The 14750-nt window shown below is 49.4% G+C and overlaps 1 protein-coding gene across 9 annotated transcripts in view; it reads left to right on the forward strand.

Annotated features, from left to right (window-relative positions):
- The window catches only part of Tenm4 (teneurin transmembrane protein 4), a 652091-nt gene that overhangs the window by 617911 nt on the left and 19430 nt on the right, over positions 1 to 14750 (forward strand). For all 9 annotated transcript variants that reach the window (XM_050154435.1, XM_050154436.1, XM_050154432.1 and 6 more), the window contains 2 exons: positions 2769 to 2923; positions 8418 to 9295. In XM_050154435.1, coding sequence (XP_050010392.1) covers positions 2769 to 2923; positions 8418 to 9295 — 1033 coding nt within the window. The remainder of the gene's footprint in view (positions 1 to 2768; positions 2924 to 8417; positions 9296 to 14750) is intronic.

Below are 14750 nucleotides of genomic sequence, written 5' to 3' on the forward strand. Positions count from 1 at the left end.
TAGTTGAGACTCCTTAGTAAGGAGTAAGCAGCAGAGAACAGGCCCAGGTTTGCACAAGATTCTTCTCTGATACTAAACGGCTCTCAGCAGAGGCTTCTACCCTTTCCAACCTCAGTTTCCCGGTTTGTAAATAAGCAGGTTGGGCCAAATGATCCCCACGGCCCCTGTCAGATGCAGCACCCTAGTCTCTCCAAATTGAAACGGTTTCTTGCCGAGAGGTTTTTCTCCTCTCCTGGCATTTCTCCGTTGTTCTGAACGCCTGCGGTCCCCTCCCTCACCCACCCAGATGGAGTGGCGGCACCATTGCCCAAAAGCCTGTAATTAGCCCAGATAGGAGTGACAGGGACGCAGCAATCCGCAGTCACATCGCAACAGGGAGGAGGAGAGATGTCCGTCTATTTAGCACAACAAAAGGAGAAAAATATGAAGTAATTAATCAGGGGACAGATCACTTCTATTAGCCTGCGCGGCCAACTTCGTAAACAAGAAACCCAATTGTTCGTGGAGCGCTCATCAGTCCTGACAGAGGGAAGGGAGAGACGGGGCATAGCCGGGCAGACAGGCAGACTCATGCCCCGCTGCCGAAGGAAGGAAATTAATTGCCATTCTAGGCAGGACCACAGCAAAGGCTTCCAGCCCTGAAGCTGCCTGCACATGGGTGTCAAATCCTCTTCCAGCCTCCCAGACCTTTACAGAGGGATGGGATGAGCATTCTGGCTGTCACTCAGATACCCCTGGAGGCCTTAACCCATCCTGCTGGCCTGGAAGAGACACAAGGACCTGAGAACCCACCTAGAGCCTGGAAACACACAGTATTGGCTGCTGGTTCCTGGTCACAATGGTCACTGATGAATATTGGGAACTAGCAATTCCAAGTCAGTTGTGCCCCCAACTCTGTGTGTGTGTGTGTGTGTGTATGAATCTGTGTATATGTATGTGTGGTGTGTCAGTGTGTGTGTATATGAATCTGTGTGTATGTGTGTTTGGTGTGTCAGTGTGTGCATATGTGTGAATCTGTGTGTCTGTGTGTCTATGTCTGCATGTATCTGTGTGGTGTGTCAGTGTGTGCATATGTGTGAATCTGTGTATCTGCGTGTCTATGTCTGCATGTATCTGGTGTGTCGGTGTGTGCATATGTGTGAATCTGTGTGTCTGTGTGTCTATGTCTGCATGTATCTGTGTGGTGTGTCAGTGTGGGTGTGTATTGTGTGGTATGTATCTCTGTGTGTGTCTGTGTGTGTGAAGAGGAACACAGGGATGGCTCACCAGGGCCGTGGGGCTTGGGTTCCGGTACTAGAAGGCCTTCACTTTACCAACTGAGGTCTCTCCCTGGTCTCCACAATCAGAAGCTGTCATCCCATACAGCCATGAGGATACCCAAGAGTCAGGAGGGAAATCACAAAATCAGGGGCCTCAGAGCTCACCCTGCCATCTCCCAAGGCCTCCTCTGACCCCTCCTCACATTGGCTGGCCAAAAGAAAACAGAGCCAATCAAGTGACCAGATCACCCTTTATGTCACCACTGCCCTCCTGGGTCTGTCATTTCCCACGGTACTGCATGTGGTTCTGGCCCAGTCCTGTGCCTCCATTTCAAAACCCATCTCCCCTCACTGTCTACATGGGTGGCAGATGCCACCCAGGAACTTTGGATGCACACATGAGCCCTTGTCCCTGCCATCTCCTGAGCGGTGTTGCCAGATGTGAGGCCAAGTAGAAGCTCTCCAGGTGACTATGAAATGAATCCCTGGCCAGAAGGAGCCAACTCCTGAGTGACCTTCTGATGGTTTTGTACCACCGCTACCATCACCCAGGGTGCCCTTCGGGAACGCAAACCTCACGTGAGATCTGCTGGGGTGCCACAGGCTCCTTAGAAGTTCTCAGGCCTGAGGCAGAAATGCAGGCTGCAAATAGCCCTTTGATCTAACAAGTAAGAATACAGATGCAAGGCGGTCCAGTGACTTGGTCACAGAGACCTGGGAAGGGTGGTCAGGTGAAAGGGAGGGTGCTGAGTGACAGCCTAGACACACACACACACACACACACACACACACGGGATCCATGACTGTGTTTGCAGGACTTCAGAAAAAGGTCCGTTTAAATAATTCCCAGCGAGGCTCGCAAAAGTCTTCCTCGATGTTTCTGTTGGTAGCCAAGTGAAAGATGGAACCTCTCTTGTGGCAGCAAACCAGGAAGCCAGAGCATGAGGTCTGGGACACTAGATTTTAACCCCTCACTCATGGGACACTCAAAGCCTTGACACCATCCCTGCACCCTGTTCACCTGTAGAAGGGGACTGGAGGGGCTGGGGATGTAGCTCAGTTGATAGAGGGCTTGTCTGATGCACACAGAGCCCTAGGTTCAAGCCCCAGCCTTGCATAACACTGGTCATGCTATATAATCCCAGCAGTCTTAGAAGGTAGAGACAGGAGTTCCAAAGTTCCATCTTCTCTATATCTGGAACTCAAGGCCAGCCTGGGCTATAGGACATCCTGTCTCAAAGAAATAATAACAATTTTAGATTCTTTTTCTTAAAATTTAAAAGTAAACATAAAAGTGGTAAACAACATGGTAAATAACAAAAGGGAGCTGGAGGGATCGGGGTGTAGCTCAGTGCTCTGGTGCTGACCTCCATGTACGAGACCCTTGCAGAGAGGGACAGAGAGCTGGACAGGAGAAGATGCCGGATCCCAAAGCTGTCTACTGCACGGCTACTGCACGGCTCCTTCTCGTCTCCAGTGCTGACCTCTGTGTGGCCTTCTCCACCCTAGGAATTACAGTGGACAAGTTCGGGCTCATTTACTTCGTGGATGGCACAATGATCAGACGCGTCGATCAAAATGGGATCATCTCCACCTTGCTGGGCTCCAATGACCTCACCTCCGCCAGGCCTCTCAGCTGTGACTCTGTCATGGATATATCTCAGGTGAGAAGACTTTGTGTGCTGGGACCCTGTGTGCCGTGAGTCCTTCCTGTCATCTGTCACCCAGCCAGCCAGAATGACAACTCCTTTTGCCTTTGGAGGGGTCCCACTTGTTTGATGGCCTATGTTGAGTTCCCAGAGTTCAAAGACAAGGAAGAAACTACCCCAGCCTAACTGCCCTGAGAGTTCACCATTAGGTCTAACAAGTATGTGGCTGGATTCGGGATTCAGAGGACAGTGATTGAATCCTTCCAGGGCCAGCAGACCAGGGTGGACCTAAACTCATAGCCCTGAACATCCTCTTTGACACCATGTACAAACACCTGTTTATTTTCTGCACCATAAGCCACACGAGGACAGGAATTCAGCCTGCCATCTCCTCTACTTAACCAAGATGCCTGGTGTACCGTCAGAGCCCAGCCCATATTTGTTGGGTAGCTAGCTGAACCCTAGCTGTACCACTCAACAGGTCCCTAGCTACCCTAAGCTCTGGTGCATGTATGAGTTTGTGAGATCTTTTGAACCTCATTTCTCCCAACCATATACTGAAGTGATTGACATCAGCATGGCATGGGATCAACAATGCTCATCACTTGGGATGTCATGATTGAAAAGTATCGTAGCATCCACTTTCAGTAAAGAGGGGGCATGGGTACCAGGTTTGGACCAGGGGTTTGCAGGATGACAAGAAAGAAAGAAAGAAAGAAAGAAAGAAAGAAAGAAAGAAAGAAAGAAAGGAAGGAAGGAAGGAAGGAAGGAAGGAAGGAAGGAAGGAAGGAAGGAAGGAAGGAAGGAAGGAAGGAGAAAGAAAGGAACAGAGATGATATATGCAAAGATGTTACCAGGCCTCGTGTGGTCAAAGGACACTGGAAACCTGGGGATGCAGCTCAGTTGATAGAATATTGCTTGCTTGGCATCCACAAGGCCCCGAGTCCAATCCCTAGGTCCATGTAAGTTAGATATGGTGGCACACTCCTGTAATCCCACTTCTGAGACGTGAAGGCTGGAGAACCAAAGTTCAAGCTCATTTCTAGCTTACGTTCAAAGTCAGCCAGAGATACATGAGACCCTCAAAAACATTGGAGGCTTGAATGCCAAAGCAGAGGGCACTTTGGAGGGAGCTGAGATAGGAAGAATGGCCTAGAGCCACTGGGAGAAGGACCTCATACTATACCAAGGGATTTGGGCCTCAGAAGGTAGACATCAGGAACCCCAATGGTGACTGGCTTTCCAGCATATCCTCTGATGACTTGGCAAGGGCCAGGCCCTTTACTGCCAGGCCCCGGATCAGAGCTTGGCTTGAGTTCAGTTGGTGAGCAACCATCCTGCTAACATTCTCGGAGCCTAGAGAGTATAAAGAAGCTGACGGGGGCCCTCTCCCAGCCTGGCTGGCCGTGCCTTCCTCTGTTACTAACACCCATCTCTGAACGCCTTCTCCAAGCCCCGTGACCACACCGGTGGCAGTGCCAGCACCCACACCCCCTCCCAGCCCAATGCTGGTGCACTGTCCCGTGTGCCAGCTTCCACGGTGATGCCTTCCAGAGCAGAATCTGTTCCCTGCCACTGTCTTTGCAATTTGGCAGGCTTCGCCCTGCTGGCTCGAGAGTTTCTCTCTCCAGTCTGTGAGCAAGCTAGAATTACCCAGGAGGAAGCCGCCACAACCTAAGGATGGGCAGACAAGTATTTTTGCCTCTCTAAATGGGCCCTCAACCAGCCAGCACAGGGTGCCCAGACATTTTCAATCCGCACACTGGATACAGGCGCTGCCCGGCACTCACACCAAAGGCTCTGGAAGGCAGCTGGCATGAAGGGGAGAAAAACACAAAAGCCACATCCTGAGAAATCATGGAGTAAAATCTCTACTCCTGATCCTTGCTGCCTTTGTCTAAATGTAGGAACTGGATTTTTTTTCTTAACACAGGCATCTGTTTTTACACACACATATGAGGGGAGGGGCGGCATTTGTTTTCAGAGACCCCTCTAGTGACAACACCCAGCTAGCTGGCTTTCCTGTGGGGACCAAGAAGGAAAGCCACAGAAACCATGACCAAAGCCTACGGGGCAGATAGGCATGGAATGTGGGAGGAGACACACTGCAGGAGGGCATGAGGTAGACCAGCAGATGCCACGGCCCTGGAGGCTGGTTCTCAGCTCCCCAGGTAGAACCACCACTCCATGCAGTAGAGCCAAAGTGAGAATTTACCATGTGCTGGGTACTCACTCTGCTGGAAATGAGCTGAGTACAACTTCTCTTTTCTCGTTTATTTGCCACCATCGTCCCTGGGGTAGAATGAGGGAAACTGAGGCTGAGCGAAAGGAAATGCCTTTATAAACAGAGCCATGCCCTGCGTTTCATCAAGGCATCTTTCTAATGAGATCGTGAACATAATTGCCTTGCACAGGGCCTCCAGCTGGTAATAGGATGTAAATATTAGTTCCATGAAATGATATAAAGAACTTCCCTGTCTATGTTCTCATTCGCCACAGCTCCTCTGGATAAGGTTGATTGCTCTGATATGGGGAAAGAAGTTCGGGGGTCTCAGAAACTTGAGTGAGGTGACCTGACCCATTAGTGACTGTGGAGGTGAACAGGAAGTGAGGTGCCCTACGCCATCCCTCCTGTTCTGTGCACCATTTGTAGACATTCACCGAGTTACTCCTATGACAACACATTTGCACACGCTTATCACTCCGTGGCAAAGCAGTGGCCTCAAAACATCTTGATGGAGATGCAGAGTGCCCAGGACAGCTGGGAAAGGGAGCCCCCTCCACCCCAGGCCCCTTGAATATGGGCGCCTGAGGCTTATCATTAGCCAGAGGAGAGAGGGGAACACATGGGGTCTGGTGGAGAGATGTCAAGCCCGCAGTCCAGTCCGTCAGAGCCCAGAGCAGCTGAGAGCAGGGATCCCCTTTCCCAGGCACACGGTCACATAAACAACAAGCAGAAAATGCTGAACTGCTCTGCTAGCCTGTTCCTTTCTTCTGCCCCCTTCCCTTTCTGCTCCTTCCCATCCCCCCACCCATCAGGGCGCCATCTTTTCATCATAAGGACAGGCAGAAAGGTCTCTGCAAGGAAGTCCCCAAGGTGCCACAGGACCAGAGGGCATAAAATATTTAGCGGCCAGTGTTGACAAGGAATGGGTTTTAGGAAATTGAAAAGTCTCCTGTCACTTTAAAGCAAACTGTGTGTTCTTGATGTAGCCGAAAGCTGGCAGGACCATGCCCCAGAGAGCACTGGATGGGGGGCGGGGGCAGTTGCTCTGCGGGGTCTGTAGCTCTCCTGCTCTGCAGACAGGGGCTGGGGCCGGTGAGGAACAAGAGGCTTTAGGATACAGGAGCTGAGCACTGTTTTGACCCATCCTGAGAAAGACTCTAAGCTAAGGGGACAGAGAGAGGCAAACTCACAAACTGGTTTAGAGGTTTTATTGTTGTTTGCTTGGTTGTTTTTTTGGTTTTTATTTTGGTATTGTTGTTTTACATTTGCCAACACCACATAGACACTGTAGCAACTTTTTAAAACATTAAAGTATAAAGAATCCTGGCATCATCCTTGATCCCAGAATGGTTAATATGTTGGTATGTTTCCTTCGAGCTTTTTACCTCCTATTTGTCTGTAAAGTTACTTCTGAATTTCCCCTAGCTGGTTTCCGTCTATTCCTGAAGCTGTATAGTCTGCTCTATTTAGCAGGTAGCAAACACTTCCCCCACATCATGCCATAACCACCTAGAAAGAGCAGTGCCGCTCACCCTGTGGGTTGCGACCCCTTAGGGGGTCACACATCAAATATCCTCATGTCAGATATCCACATTTCAATTCATAACAGTAGCAACATGAAGTTATGAAGTAGCAACAAAGTAATTCTATGGTTAAGGAGGTCAGCACAGCATAAAGAACTACAAGGAAGGGTTGCAGTACTAGGCTGAGAACCGTTGGCCTACAGCATATTGGGAAAAGATTATTCACAGGTTTCTAAATTACAAGCCAAGTAAATGTGCTATCATTATTTAGCTAGTTCTTGTTTTTTGGGCACCTGAGTTGGTTCTGTTTGGTTTGGGGTTTTTGTTGTTTTGTTTTGTTGCCATTATTAAAATGGCCATGATTTAAAAAAAAAAGAAAGTTGGGTGGTGGTAGCACACGCCTCGGGAGGCAGAGGCAGGTGGATCTCTGTAAGTTCGAGACCAGCTTGATCTATAAGAGATAGTTCGAGGACAAGCTCCAAAGCTACACAGAGAAACCCTGTCTTAAAAAAGAAAAAAAGAAGGAGAAACCAATATAAACACTATAGCATGCAAGAGAAAATTCCTAGAAGAGAGACTTTCTAATTACATTATTCACATTGTTTGATTAAGCCCCGAATCAGACCGAATGTTAAGGGTTTGCAGGAAGCCCAGGTCAATATTTCCAGAATACGTGCAGCGTGGCTGGGCCTCTTGGGGACATTATTGGCCAAGGGCTTCCCTCAGCCAGCCCTTCCCAGTGTGATACATGCAACAGTCCTTGGAGTAAAACTGCTCACCCCAAACCCTGATGGCTGCAGTCACCTAGGCACCCACTTGAAGGTTCACCGTGACTCCAGCCACTTTCCCAGCCTGGCGGCGGGGGGGGAGGGGGGGCGGAATGACTCAATGTGAGTCTCCAGGCTCTGAGCCTACGTTCCACTGCAAGTCTCATTAATCCCTTCTATAGGACCTGCTCTCTGAAGTCCTAGAGACACCCCCTCCCCCATGTCAATCAGGCTTTGCTGAGCTCCAGTGTGAACTCGGTCCCCCAGGGATCTGTTCAGATTCAGTAGGTTTGGCAAGCTTGTCATTCTGTGTTTCTTAAGAGAAGAGCCCAGATACGGTTCCCAACTCAAGAAATAATCACCTAGGAAGTTACTTTTAAACAACCCCAGTGAGCAGGCCAGCTACACCAAGGACCCGACTTATCTGACAGCTCAGAACATTTCCTACAATCTTGGTCGATAGCATGAATAGGGGGCCAAAATCAAAAACTAGTCTAGAACCCTGTGTCAGACAGGCATGGATGGTCTGGCTTTACATCCCCCAAGCCTGACTTCATGTTAGTCACCTTCATGAGTGAGCCATGTCAGCATCTCATGGAGATCTTTTAAAACCCCCCCTAAGCAACTCCCGTGTCAGCCTCCAGACTCCCATCTTCCTCTCCCTCCTGCATCCATTATCCATCATTCCAGTCCGAGCACTTACTGTGTGTCAGGAGATACAGTTGTCACCCCTATTCTCCCAGTATGAATTGTGAAGCTCAGAAAAGGAAAGTAACCTGCCAAAGGTCATGAGTAATGGGTCTAGGTTCAGAACTAAGCCTGTCTGACTCCAGAGTCTCCATCTTGAGTCTATGGTCCCCTTCTTCCGTTATCCAGCTGGGTCAAACTGTATATAAAGGCCCTTGATGCACAATAGTGGGTTATTGGGAGTTTGGGGGTGAGGATTAGTGAGTGTCCTGGCGTCATCTTAGTGTCCGTGTCTTCATTGTCAGGTTCGCCTGGAGTGGCCCACAGACTTAGCCATCAACCCAATGGATAACTCCCTCTACGTCCTCGACAACAACGTGGTCCTGCAAATCTCCGAAAACCACCAGGTGCGCATTGTCGCCGGGAGGCCCATGCACTGCCAGGTCCCTGGTATCGACCACTTCCTGCTGAGCAAGGTGGCCATCCACGCCACCCTGGAGTCAGCCACGGCCTTAGCTGTCTCGCACAACGGAGTCCTGTACATCGCCGAGACGGATGAGAAAAAGATCAACCGCATCAGGCAGGTCACCACAAGCGGTGAGATCTCCTTGGTCGCAGGTGCCCCCAGCGGCTGCGACTGTAAAAACGATGCCAACTGTGATTGCTTCTCTGGCGATGATGGCTACGCCAAGGATGCCAAGCTGAACACCCCCTCTTCCTTGGCTGTGTGTGCCGACGGGGAGCTCTACGTGGCTGACCTTGGAAACATCCGGATCCGATTCATCCGGAAGAACAAGCCTTTCCTCAACACCCAGAACATGTACGAGCTGTCTTCCCCCATCGACCAGGAGCTGTACCTCTTTGACACCAGTGGCAAACATCTGTACACCCAGAGCCTGCCGACAGGAGACTACCTGTACAACTTCACCTACACGGGGGACGGCGACATCACACACATCACCGACAACAACGGCAACATGGTGAACGTCCGCCGGGATTCTACCGGGATGCCCCTCTGGCTGGTAGTCCCAGATGGCCAGGTCTACTGGGTGACCATGGGCACCAACAGTGCACTCAGAAGCGTGACCACGCAAGGACACGAGCTGGCTATGATGACGTACCATGGCAACTCCGGCCTCTTGGCCACCAAGAGCAATGAAAACGGGTGGACCACGTTTTACGAGTAAGTATCAAGACGGGGCTGTGTTCTATGGGATGCACTGTAAGACTGAAGATGAATGATTTGGGGGAATGTACTTTTTATGGATTTCCTTTTAATTCATATTGGGACTGAACACCCTTGCTGGTGATGGTTGGTTCTGCATGGTCGTGCTCTGAGTGATTTATCCTAAAAGGGAAATGGTTTGGACTCATAGACGTGGCCTTCAATCCCAGCTCTACCATGGGCTTAATCTCACTAGGTGTCACTTTCCATACCTGTAAAATGGATATAGTAGACCACAGCAACATGCTGTCAACCAAAACTACTTCAAGTGTTAATACCTTCATATAAACAGGAAGGTGAGAATAGAGGGAACGCCCCACGTGAATGAATTTTCTACATAATTGAGGTTCCATTTTTTTTTAATTTTGGATGAACTTAGGGCATTCATTACACTCTCCCTTCTCAAACATATAAACGTCGCCTGGCCTTTCTTTTAGGATGTCAAGGTTATCAAGGAATGGTAACAGTTGTAGGTCATGCTGTGCTGCAGAATTAACTTCCAGGAGTGGGGGCGCAGAGCCCTTCACCCCTAAATGAACCAAATGATTTTGAGCATTTGTTTATGGGCTTCTGTAAGCAATGGGTGTGCTCTGACTGTCTCCCTCCTCACCGCAGTGATGCGTTTGTACTCTGCTTTCGGGTGTAATACGGTGCTCACTTCAAGTACCTGCTTCCTCCTCTCCATACGAGATAGGCATCTCAAAGCAGTGCGGCCAGAGAGGCAGAAGTGCAGCTCACTACAGTCCCAGGCAAATCATTCATCTCACATACATGTAGATGACGGATGTGCTGTTTTAATGAATGGGTCTCGGAACATCTCTTTTTCAATATGAGATTTTTTTTTTAAGTTTCTCTTCTTTGTCATGTTTGAGACAACTGAGCCTGCTGAATATGTCAGCATTTGACAGGCCGCGGGAGCTGGCAGAGAACTTGGTCTTGTCGAACATCAGCTCTGTGCTAGAAACCGAGGCATTGAGCTAATCCTCACGGCAGCGGGGGGGGGGGGGGGGGGGGGGGGGGGAGGGGGGGGGGGGGGGGGGGGGGGGGGGGGGGGGGGGGGGGGGGGGGGGGGGGGGGGGGGGAGGCGACAGGTAGTGTTTTCTCTTTTACAAATCGGAGACTGCGGGAGACTCGTTTGCAGGCTGTAATAGAACGAGAGCGCTGCAGTGGACCCAGTGTTGGGAGGGGGCTATAATTGATTTTTAAATATAATTTATACTAAAAAAAAATGTCATAGCCCCATGTACAAAGTTCACCAGCTAAATTCCTTTCTCCAAACAGGGGCCTTGTTAATTGCAAAGAAAAGACAAAGATCCAGGAAAATAGCAATTATCTTGATTAGCTCATTGAAATGGAAATACACTAAATAATTCAATTTCCCCCGTTGCCTGGTAGAAACCCCTTATACATTATTTAGCCAATACAGGGGTTTCTTTGTCAGAGCAAATCTGTTCACGCAATTAGTTCCCAAGGTCACTCCCTCCCTCAGATCCCAAACTGAATGCGAACACATCACTGCTGTGTGTCAGACCCTTTCCCCCAATATCTGTACAGCACCTCGGGTTTGCAAGCCCCTGGGCCTGACACAGAACTGCATTGACAAGGGTCTCCCCAGTCAGTAAGAATTACCATCCGCGTGTTCCTTTCACCTATGAACACACTAGGCTCAAAGAAAGTGTATGATAAGCTTCGAGCCATGCAAACGGTATAAAGCCAGAGCATAGTGGCTGCTCCTCCTGCAGATCATGAAGCTGAGGCAGCCTGGGCTACAGGCATAGTGAGTTCCAAGCCAGCCTGTGCTACATAGTGAGACCCTGTCTCCAGAAGAGAAGCAAGCAAGGAAGCTGACAGAATGAGGCTAGTTCCAAAGTTGACTCTCTGGGTGGGAGTAAGCCACAAACTCCCCCATGTCCCGTAGGAGGAAGTGGCTCCAGCCTCCCACAGTGCCCATGACAGCTCCTCTTATAACTACACCAGCAGTAAATATGTGGGTTCCTTACTAATTCTTTAGATTCATTTCTGCTTCAAGTTTAGGGCTTTGCCACCTCATAGGTGCTTAGTAAATATTTTATGAATGAAATGTTGACTCAGGAGGGGAAGGGAGATAAAGAAGGCACACACGCTGCCGCGAGAATACTAGATGCAGATCCTGGCTCCGGCGTTATCGGTGCACCTGGCGGGATGCAGAATTCAATTCACACAGTTCAAATAAAATACTTGGCTTTCGGTCTGCGCCTGAGAGATACGGGAGCTAAAAAGAGCATCTTTCCCAACTTTACAATGAAAATAAGCCCAACAAGAGACAAATATATGTGTTTTCTTCAAATTCCTTCCCGGGGGTCTCAGGGCAAGCAACTGGCCCAAATCCAAGAACTCAACCCACAGAAAAGGACCACGTCTGTGCTCCGGCTTGCCTGGGTAGACACGGCCAAACACTGGAGTAGAAGTCCAGCCAGAGCTGCAGAAATCGATGGGGGAAGTCCATGTCCTCTTCATGATCCTCCCCACCCCTACAAACTACAACAGGGGTTTCTACATATATATGCACGCACGCACACACACACACACACACACACACGCATGCACGCACACATACAGAAAATCTTAAGGAACCCTCTCTCACAATTGACATGATCGAGGGGCCCAACAGCTACTAAGGGGAAATCATAGTACCAGCCCACTCCACCATGCCTTTCTCACCCTATCCCCAATAAGGAGCAAGGGAAAAGGGCATCCACACATCCTCCTCAGACACTGGTGAAAATCCACTCAGCTCAGTGAGAGACAAAGGAGGGGAGGATGGAAAAACTGCTGCTGAGAGAAGGGTGGGGCTAGGTCTCCCGTCCAGGACTGCCACCTAAGAAGACCAGGAGCACGGAACAGCTCGGGCACCCTCGGGCACCTCCCCCGAAGCCCTGTCAGGACAATAGTGAATGCACCCTTACCACCACAACTGCCTGAAGTCTCGAAGCAAAAGCAAGAGGCAGATACGGTAGAGGAAAGGATAGGGAGCAGGCCAGCACACGGTAGGAGACACCCCTCTAAGGCAGTCCATAGGAAGAACCCAAGGCTGAAGGGGCAGTGACTTAGAGGCGGAGAAAAAGAGTAAATAACAGCTCTGGCAAAGCAGTTTCTCAATCAAGGTACTGCTGAGAACTTGGTGCCTGCGATGCACCAAAGTTAACCATACGGTGAACTTCAAAGCCAGCCCTACTCCTAAGGCTATGACCTCACACCCCCCACACTCACCTCCGTCTCCGCTGTGTTACACAAGATGTCACGTTTTCCAACTGACAGTGCAAAGAGGCGAGAGAAAACAAAAAGAAAAAAAAAAACGTAGCCATCAGACCCCCACATCCAGATATGACAGCAATGTTGAAAACCCCTTTCAGGGAATTTAAAACAACTGTAATTACATTAACAGCTCTAATGGAAAAGGTGGGCCGCAGGGCAAGATCAGATGGACGGTTTTAGCAGGGATGTGGGAGAAAAAGAATGAAATGGAAATGCTAAAACTGAGAACCACGGCCACAGAGATGAAGGATGCCTCTGATGGGCCCAGGGCTCTTGATGACAGCGTGACACAGTTAGGTCAATAGAAATTACCCAGACGGACACACAAAGAAGAAAAGATAAACCCATGGAGCGGGGCGTTCGGGAGCCAGGAGAGAATATCAAATGGCCAAATGTGCATGTCACGGAAGTCGAGAAAAGAGAGAATAGGCAGAAGAAGTGCTTGAGCAAATAATGACTGATAATTAATAGCAGGCCACCATCCAAAGACGCTCAGAGAGTGCCAGGCCAAATACGCATGCACACACACCCACATACACAGGCGGAAACTTCTAAGCATATCGCATTCAAACTATTGAAATGTAGAGAAAGGGGAATTTTCTGAAAACAGCCCAAAGACAGGGGAAAGATGGGATATTTTATAGGAGGGGGAAAAATGATAAAGAAAAAAAACACAGCAAATTCTCACCAGAAACCATGCAAACTAAAAGACAGGAATGCAAAAAGAAAAGCAAAACTAATATCTGACCACTAAGACATGATTCCAAAAATGTGTTCAGATGAACACATCTAGAGGGACTGGTAAAGAAGATAAGGGATCACAACAAGGAGCTGAGACCCACGGGCACTAAGAAGAATGAACGGCCATTACCAGCCTCTAGGCTAAGGGGGGCATAGGACAAGTCACTGAAGCTGTAGCCTCGGGCAGAGACACCCCTCCAAAGAAGATGTGGTTGGCCAGCTGGGAAAGGGACCACAGGAGACAGTGAAGGAAACCATGTCCTGATCTCAGCTCTTTCCCGTGCCCACCACTAACTTGACCCCATTGAAGCAAACCAGCAGGGTGCCCAGTCTGCAATCTAAAGCTGCCAGCCTCTCAGGGGACAAAGAACATCAAAGGGCAGGTCTCGGAGTCACCAGCTGGCTCCATGTTCTATGGAAGAGGGAGAGCCAGGATCCCATCCCTGCTGGACTTGACTCCTAAGTGTTCTCTCCCCCTCCCCTCACTCCCCCACCTCCAGCAAGACACCTGGCCTTAGAACAGCATCAGTGAGCTTATAAAGTCTGCAGCTCTTACGGATCTCAGGAATCCGGAAGGCTAGAACTCATTGTTTGAACTCAGTCTTGCAGTAAATACTCAGTGTAATTCATGACTGCAAAATCCAGAAAGTTCTCTGGCTCTGCCTGGCCAAAGGAATGTCCGGTGATGTGATGTCATCCATTGCCGTGACTCGAGGCCGAGGGAAGTATAGCTGGTTTTGAACTCTAATTCTTTACCAAAGGCACAGTGACCAGATCCTTTGCTGATGACACTGGTATTTAGGACAATTACAGATGAAAGCTTTGAAAATCAACATCTTCGTTATCCAACCGAAAAGTCAAGATCAGCAAACGTCACGTATCTCAGAGATAACTTGGCATACCCCACCCCCACTTGCTGCACGTAGCGAGCAGCTAGCAGTGGAGTCGGCGGTGTGAAGAAAGCCTTGGAGCACGTGTGAAGGTACCCTTTTGCGGTCCTCTTCTGAAAGCCAAGTTCGCAGCAGCTCCATGAATCTTTTATGTGTCTTCTTTCACCGTGCTGTAAAGATGCTTCGGAAAACTGGCGTGAAGAAAAGTCAGCGGAAAAGAAACCCTGGCAAGCCAATCATCTGGCCCTCTTTACCTCCCCCCTCCCAACGGGGACCTGGCTATGCAGCAAAGTGAGCTGCAGCCGGAGCCAAGCAGAACCTCTTGAAAATGTCAGTCTTCTTGACCCACTTGAGACTTCCAAACAGGATTCCATTCCCCCACTTTAAAGAACCAGATGAACACAAAGGTTTTTTTTTCTTTATCTGAAACAGCATCACTTTTATGGAAAGTTTGTCCAAAAAAAAAAAAAAAAAACACAATCTTTACG

Source organism: Alexandromys fortis, unplaced genomic scaffold (genome assembly GCF_014885135.2).
Source record: "Alexandromys fortis isolate MF-2015 unplaced genomic scaffold, M_Fortis_MF-2015_v1.1 scaffold_77, whole genome shotgun sequence".
Lineage (NCBI taxonomy): Eukaryota > Metazoa > Chordata > Mammalia > Rodentia > Cricetidae > Alexandromys > Alexandromys fortis.